General features: G+C 48.8%; 1 protein-coding gene and 1 long non-coding RNA gene across 2 annotated transcripts; one reads left to right on the plus strand and one right to left on the minus strand.

Annotated features, from left to right (window-relative positions):
* Positions 1-2,697: 2,697 nt before the first annotated feature.
* LOC146760355 (inositol 1,4,5-trisphosphate receptor-interacting protein-like 1) lies at positions 2,698-4,496 on the minus strand. The gene is made up of 2 exons (XM_085551355.1): positions 3,927-4,496; positions 2,698-3,890 (listed from the first exon to the last, which is right to left on the minus strand). Exons 1-2 carry the CDS (start codon positions 4,494-4,496, stop codon positions 2,727-2,729), a joined length of 1,734 nt encoding a protein of 577 aa, XP_085407481.1. The 3' UTR covers positions 2,698-2,726.
* Positions 4,497-4,887: 391 nt separating this feature from the next.
* LOC146760356 (uncharacterized) lies at positions 4,888-7,686 on the plus strand. The gene is made up of 3 exons (XR_014947629.1): positions 4,888-4,953; positions 6,432-6,506; positions 7,418-7,686. It is a non-coding gene; the product is annotated as an uncharacterized LOC146760356 (long non-coding RNA).
* Positions 7,687-8,190: the final 504 nt, after the last annotated feature.

Genomic DNA, 8,190 nt, shown 5'->3' on the forward strand with positions numbered 1-8,190 from the left:
TGGTCCGAGACAATAGCTGTTAGAAGGCTTAGCACCAGGTCAGGTTTGATAGGAGGAACTGCAGCTCACTATCATATGAAATTTCTCCTCGTTCTGGTTGCAAATTGCTGGAAGGCAATTCATCTTATCTACCACCTGCTTTCAGCTATACCTTGGCAAGTCCCTGTCCATGTGGGATTGCTCTGTCCTTGCTACCTGCAGGCAGAACCCAGAGATATGTTCCATCTGCACAGGTAATAATCAGGTGGCAGGAGATGTGCAAGCCTCATCCACCTTTAGCACAAGGATTTACAAATCCTTCAGGAGCCCATGGACACAGAAGGGCAGAAAGTGCCATTTTTAACAGCAAACCTGTGCCAACCTCCCACTGATCACAGAGTTCTGTAGTATGTTGGGGTGCTAAGTTGTCTTTGCGAGGATTTATGAGTGCATACAGTAGTTCTGAGTAGATGGAGTGTTCTAGAATAGCTGAGTTAGGCCTGTAGGTTAAGAGTTAGTGGGCTGCGGGTTTAGGTAGGTGTGTGTATAGGTTCTCTCGCGTGCATCGGGTTTTGCGTAGCGGGTGTACGTGTCTGCGCAGGATTTAGGATGGCATATAAGGTGTGTGACAGAGCAATATATTGAGAGAAGACATGATGGCATCCATGTTTGTGTCTCTCTCCCCGGGACAGTTGAAGTCCTGGGATAAGTCAGGTTAATTGGCGAATACGTCAGTAGTACCTCTCAGATTACTTTCAAGAAGCTGAATTTTTTACCTAATCCTCTCTCTAAAGTGGATTTTTCATCTCTCTTATTTACTGATAAACTTCCAGGGCTAAGCATCTACAGCACAAAACAGACCTGTGTAGTTCATCACCACGCTATATTTTTGGTCCAACATGATGAAAAAATGGAGCAGACATTTAGAAAGATGACAAGAAGATCCAGAGCAGAGCAGTTATAGTCACTGATGATTATATCAAAATATTGTTGAAGGAATATTAAAACCCCTGCTTCAGGGTATAAAATAATATATACATTTTTGTCAAACAGGTGGACAGAGTAATATATGTTTGTCCACTGTGCTGCATTTATATACCCTTCTGAAAGGTCTATCATTTTTATATATGTAAAGGTATATTATTTCTATATAATACTGCTATCGATGGACATGAGATCTGGTCCTAATGAACTATACAGGCCTTTATGCACCATTTGTATTCGTAAAGCATCTACCAGGATACGACCCCAAACAGGACACCCAGGGCAACACCAGCAGTATTTGGTTAAGAGCACATGAAAAGAAGCATATTGCAACAATAATCAGACAGCGATTTATGTCACCCATCATACAATCATGAAATGGCCGGGGTTGCAAAGGTCCACAGTGCTCATCCAGTCCCAACCCCCTGCTGTGTGCAGGGTCACCAACCAGAAGCCCAGGCTGCCCAGAGCCACATCCAGCCTGGCCTTGAATGCCTGCAGGGATGGGGCATCCACAGCCTCCTTGGGCAACCCGTTCCAGTGCGTCACCAGCCTCTGAGTGAAAAACTTCCTCCTAAGATCCAACCTAAACTTTCCCTGTCTGAATTTAAAGCCATTCCCCCTTGTCCTATCACTGCCCACCCTCACAATGTCATGGTTTTGTACATTTTTCTATTGGTATTCCACATCATAACATCATATAGAGCACAGAGAACAACTACATGTCCCAGAGGGTCTCACAGTCAGAGAGGGAAACACATCACGGAAGTGATGCTGTCTCTCTCTCAAACTGCCTGGTAGCGAGTCTGGGTGTGCTTCCAAGCCGTGGCACCTTCAGTTTCAAAGTAGGCTTCTCGGTCTTCGGAAAACCTCTCTCTCTCTTTCCCTTTTATTTTACTTGGCTTATTAGCCTCAATTTCCATTAGATTGTAATTAGTAAAATAATAAGTTTTCCTCCTTAGATCGTTGCCACTTCTCTGTTTGTTTCCTTGAGTCCAGCTCCCATCTCCCTACCCCTTTCTTATTTTCCCTTCCTATACGCTGGGAGCCAGGGGGAACAGGAGCCTACTGCCCCTCCCCGTCACAGACATAGATTGATCTAGATAACACCGTGACACAGCAATTCCTCCTCTGTATACGCTCCCTTGAAGTACTGCAAGGCCACAACGAGATCTCCCCAGAGCCTTCTCTAAGCTAAACAAGCCCAGTTCCCTCAACCATTTCTCACAGGAGAGCTGCTCCAGCACCCTGACCATCTTAGTGGCCTCTATATTCTTTCAATATACATACACACGACGGCGAGATTGTGACACAACAGGATATATAGTTTATAAGAGTTTATTAAAAGTTGTTGTTGTTTAGGGAAATGGGGAAGGGAAGTCGGGTGATAGAAAAGAGATAGGAAATAAAAGCAAAGAGTCTTTGTAGAAAGCAAGAGAGAATTAGTCACCACTGGGTTTCCAGCATGACTCGTAGTTCAGATGTTGATCTTCAGTAGAGATGGTCGTCAGAGGGAGCAGGGAAGCATCTGTTTGCATCTTGCCTTCACAAGATACAATGGTTCCATCCCCAGATCTCCCATACCAAGATGGAGTCATTTGGTCACAGGCCGGATCTTCCACTGGTAAGCTCTCTCCAACGTGACACTGACTGCCACAAGGAAACAGCCACCTCTGGCCTCCTAAATAGGTCTCAGAGTCTTATTGCTCACAGGATGTGAGCTTGCAGCCAAAACAAGAGAAGGGTTCGGACAAAGGTCTCTCTCAGCGTCCGAACAGCAGCAGTCTGATGTAGCGATCTCTCAGCTCCCTGAACTCACGCAGTGCTATGGAGTGGGCGTCCGGGTCCTCCTCCAGGTGCTGGAAGAGGTTGAGCGGCTTGGCGGATCGGAAGGACTGCGGCAGGACAATCGTGCTGTGCACCGACTTGCTGCCAAGGAAGAAGTGGTTCAGGCATTTCTCATCCAGGCAGAAGCGCAGGTACCGCAGGAGATTCTCCATCCGATTCAGGAAATACTTCCTGCGCCACTTCTTCAAAGGGATGATGGCCAAAGTGTGGAGGACAAGAGTCTTGATGACATAGGTGGAAAAGCCCATGCCCACTAAGATGCTGGCAAGCAACGTCAGGCAGTGCAGGTGGGAGCTGTCCTGTCCGGTACTCCTGGCCGTGTGCTGGAAGAACTTCTTTTCTGCCACAGCACAGCTCTGTGGCCATGTTGTGCTGGGCGTAAAGCCGGCGTCTGTGTTCTGGCTGGTCAGGTAGATGTCCGAGTATTCTTGCTGCACCCCGAACAGCAGCTCGACGAGGACTTTTTCCCCGCTGGAGGCTTCTGTCAGCTGGAGCTTGCAGGAGCGTCTGGAAGGCAGCACCTTCAGGCTGTAGGCGTGCGCGTGGTGGGTGGTCTTCCAGATTGCTGCCACCTGTGCGGTGAACCAGGTGACAGTTCTCTCCACATCCAGGTAGGAGTCAGTGCAGAGAGTCTGTAGGAGGCTGGGGTCCTGATTTTGGCTCAGCTCTTCCTCATGGTGGTGGAGGAAGCACAGCACATTCCCCAGCTGCTTCTCCCTTTGGCACATGCACTGAAGCTCCACGCGGACGCGGGAGTTCCTTGCCAGCCCGTGCCCTTCATCTCCCAGCTCCAGGAGGAAGGTGTGCCCGGGGGGAGGCTCTATGGGCACGAGCAGGCAGTACACATTGTCCCACTCCCGGGGACTCCAGCCTTCAAAGGCACTGCCCACCCCAATGGCGGGCTGCAGCACCGGGAAGAAGCTGTTGGACCAGATGAATCTGAAGGTCTGCACGAGCTGGTCCATCAGCTCCTCCACTATAGGGCACCTGGTGGCCCTTCCTTCCACCTTTTCCAGGGCACGCCTTGTGAGAAATTTTGTCAGTGCTGAATCTTTGAAGTCTTCTTCCTCGTCATCCTCCTCTTCTTCCTGTTCCTCCTTTTCCACCAATTCCACCTGCTCCTGCTGTTCTACCTGCTCCTGCTGTCCGCCCTGTTCCACCTGCTCCTCCTGCACCTGCTGTTCCTCCTGTTCCACCTGTTCCTCCTGCACCCGTTCCTGTTCCTCCTGCACCTGCTGTTCCTCCTGTTCCACCTGTTCCTCTTCCTCCTGCACCTGCTGTTCCACCTGTTCCTCCTGATGTTCCTCCTGTTCAACCTCTTCCACCTCTTCCTCTTCCTCTTGCTCCGCCCCCGATGCCTCCTCCTCGCCACTGGAGCTGTCATTTTCACTGCTGCTTTCATCATGCTGGCTCATTTGTATGGACTGCACCATGTTCCAAAGGAGCAACAGAATCAGCCCCACATTGAACCAGATCTTCCAGTAATCCAGCAGAGCAAAGAGCAGAGATGACATGTCCACCCAGCTCTGCTGCTCATTCCTCTGCTCAATCTCGTGCTGCGGAGGTATCATGTGCTTTTGCAGATCAACCTCGCGCCGCTGCACGTTCTCGAGCATGAGCACATCAGTATTGACACTGACACTTAGCGCCCGCACCAACAATGCGAGAACAAACACCAAAGCCATGATCTGCAAGAGATGGGAGAGAGGGGCTCAGTGGGGCTGGGAGGGAGCGGGGCCAGGAGCCGCATGGCCCTGTGCTCAGGTAGGAGCAGTGGGTACGAGGGAGCTGGGTGGCAGCAGGGACCGAGGCCAGTGCTGGCAGGGACAGTTCCAAGCACTGCCCGTGGTGCTCCCACAGGGGCCGGTGTTTGCACCACATCCCTCGTCCAGCCCGACCTTCCCCTGCTGCTGCACTCACCATTGGCCCAGGTCAAAAATGCAGCAGCGCTGCCTGCCTGTGGCCCTAAACCCATCCCCTGCATTGTGATGCAATGCATTCCTGCTGATGTCACAAATGGGCTGCCCGACTCCACCCTTCTCAGCTGCCCAGGGTGGGCACATGGCCACTGAGCCACGGCACTGCCTCAATTTGGAGGCATATCTCTGGACAGAGCTCCTGGGGACGCTCTTTACTAAGCAGGTGGGAGCTGCCCGGGCCTTTCTTTAAAATAAAATGGGGTGGTATTTCCCATGAATGCTGTGCTCCTCATTTGCCACCCCACAGGTTATGTTCCAAACACACTGTCCCTGGAAAATCATTTGGACAGAAAAGGAAAATCAAAACTACTGCTCCTGAGGAAACATAAGAATTTGCAGCATATGCAGAAACTCATTTTAGTGCTGAAATGCCACAGAGGGAACAAAGCTGAAGATCAGTGCCGGTCATGTCAAAGTCTCAGCACCTGACATCACACAGCCCTTTGCTGATTGCTCCCTCAGCCACCGGTGGTCTGAACGTCCTCTGAGCAAAAGGCCAGATGGCTCGATCCAAGCAGCTCAAAGGGGCTCTAACAATGATGATTAGGATGCCCACATGTGCAGCAGCCTCTTCAGCTGCATGGGCTCTGGCTCCTTTGGGTGAGCTTATGCTGTAGAGAAAACAGCAGGAGCAACTGCTGTCTACCCCATGTTGCAAAATCACATGTGCACGAGGCAGGAATATTTCTCAAAGGCCAACAGAGAAAGGCTTGGCTGGGAGCCTGTGGGTGTTGAACCAAGGCAGCCCTGCAGGCACAGAGTGGTCTGGTAGGTAAGGAGACAGCCCTGTAGGACAGGAGCGTGATGGCAGCTGTCAGACCAGCTGTGCTTCACCTGCATACCTTGCTGCCTGCAGCACAAGGCTCCCAGCCATGGCTGTATTGACTTCTGGGAGGTAAGGCCAGAGTCACCTCCTGAAGCCAGGGGAGATCCCAGATCAACAGGGTTGGAAGTCATTTGAACCTCACGAGATCCCCTAGACCAAATCCCCTGCTACAGCAGGTTCCCTAGTGTAGGTTTCTCCACAGAAGATAATCGCTCTTCTTCTCTGTTTCCGGTAACAAGGATATCAATAAATATTATTAACCAACAGAAGCTGTGTAACCCAGTGAAACAGGACCTATTCTTTCCTGAATCTGAATTCAGCATTCAGATTTCTGTACTTCACCAGTCTCTGGGTGTCTGTTGTTTCCTGCATTTGGCGGAGCCTTGCAGCCGGAGCTCCAGGCTGGTGCCTTCCAGTGCCAAGCAGTGCAACTACAATGGGGGGCAAGTGGGAAGCCAGTCATCATGGTAACACTGGAGCACTTCTGACATCCTCCTCTCCAGATCCTCCTCTCAGGCATGTTAAACTTGACTCTGTGCTTATCTCAGGTCACTGTGCTTAGCGAAGGCCTTTACCAAAACAGTGTTGGAAATGTCAGTGAAGCAGCTCCTCAAACTGTTTGTATCCTGTTCCCCTTCTGCAATCTGGTCAGCCTCCACATGTGAGGCTTTGCTGCTGCTGCTCAGAGAATCACCAATGTGGGTTCCTCTGTAGGCAAACCAGTCAAAGCCCCTTGCATTATGCATCTATCCAGTGCACCCTCAATAATTTTGCACATGACAATAAACTTCCAATCTCTACTTTTTGCATTTCAGGTAAACAACTAAACTGAATACTCATTAACAACCAAGAAATAAATCCGGACAAGCACTTGAACTGCACACTCACAGGTGAGCACTCACCACAGTGTGAATGCAGACTGTGTGCACAACTGAGACAAATGTAGTTTGCAGCCCTGGAAGGAGGATGCTCTCCACTGGTTCCCATCATTTATTGCTCAATTTCCCTCAAGTGAGACAACGGAGAGAAAATCAGCTCTGTATGCAGAAACCAGGAGCTGTCTATTAATGTGCTTGATTTTCACTAACCTGAAAATCATGCTTATCTTGTTCAAGTTTTTATGCAGGTCTTACTTCATATTTTTGAAAGAAATCTTTCTATGAAGTCACAAAAAACCTGTGATTTTTTGTCAGAAGTACTTTTCTAAACAAAACAGTGATGACGTATTTCCAGTTCTTCTCCAGTCAGTTCACACATGGCCTAGTGCATCCCCTCCAGTGGTGCACTCCCCATGTGAGACAGAAATGCGATGAGAAATGTCATTAAGTGTCATTGTGTTGTTATAAACTGTGAGGTCTGGAGGCTGCCACGTGGAAGCACCTCTGATTGGGAGTGAGACACTGAAGGAAGCTCTCATTTTGAAGGGCTTTTATCCAGTTACAGTGGGCTCATAGTTTCTCTGATGATGAAAATATAATTGAGGAAGGTGCTCCTGTCAGCAAGACTGATGCTAAAGTGCTCCCAAGCTTGGAAAGTGTTTTATTGTTTTTCTGTTGTTATTGTAGCTTTAAAAGACAAGAACGGGAGAGATGGCCAGCAATTCTTTTTGTTGAGTTTGAACTTGTTCTTGGTTGTGGCTGAGGCTCCTTCTTAACAGTTCGGGTTTAGTTCTAACAATGAAACTTTTAAATAATAGACATTTTTCAAACCATTCACTGTGCAGGCTGAGTTCAACTCCCTGGGAAGCCGTCTGTGCAAAATCATGTGTGAAGGAATACTAAAAGTAAGTTTGCTTTTCCAGGCAGAATGTACTGCATAAAGCAGTCTTTAAAGCAGCCCATGCCTATGAGATCACACAAGTCATCTCAGCCTCATGCAGAAAGCACACAGTGAGGGCACGGGGCAGTCTGACCTCTACGCCTTTGGAAATTGAAAGGATTCACTGAACTTCTCCTCCAGAGAAAAGAGAGCTGTTGTTCCTTTTAAAGACCTATTTTATTTCTGAACCACAACACATCAGACCACGACCCAGCATCTGCCTTAAGATATCAAAAATAGTTTTCTTTTCAATGCTGTGTGAAATTTCAGGTTTTCCTTTTCTCATTCTAAGTGTGTAAATGCAGCACTGGCTGCTGACTGCCCGTGCTATGCTAACTTGTTTCAGAGATAATAGAGGTTTCTTCCATGAACACTGAATCTTATTTGCTGACTATTTCCAGTGGAGCACTCAGGAATATTTCTTTTAGTTTTCTTAAAAAGATAATCAAGAATATACAGATGTGCTCACAGTCTAAGTTGAGTTTGTCTCTATACTGACATCTTAATGCCCTTTTTTCCTGAAATCATGTTTCTTTTGACACCTGTCTGAGAACTGATCAGGGATGAGGGGAAGTCAGAGTTGCACCATGGTGATGCCACAGTTTTCCCTCACATTAACGCTGCACGGGAGAGTTGGTGGAGACAACTGCGGGGTGCTGAGCTGGGAGGAGGAGGAGGGGGAAACGGCACCTGCTGAGCCTTCTGTGCGCCGGCTGTGCTGTGCTGGGGCTGCATGGACTGCAGGCACTGACTGCT

Source organism: Coturnix japonica, chromosome 6 (assembly GCF_054131305.1).
Source record: "Coturnix japonica strain WE chromosome 6, WE-NBRP24, whole genome shotgun sequence".
In the NCBI taxonomy this organism is placed as follows: Eukaryota; Metazoa; Chordata; class Aves; order Galliformes; family Phasianidae; genus Coturnix; species Coturnix japonica.

What these genes read in the sequence shown, in the direction of transcription:
- LOC146760355 (XM_085551355.1), bottom strand. Translation starts at nt 4,496, where the DNA reads ATGGCTTTGGTGTTTGTTCTCGCATTGTTGGTGCGGGCGCTAAGTGTC. An exon ending in AGGTAGAACAGCAGGAGCAG is followed by an intron (nt 3,891 to 3,926) that starts GTGGAATTGGTG and finishes CAGGAAGAAGAG; the next exon opens with GAGGATGACGAGGAAGAAGA.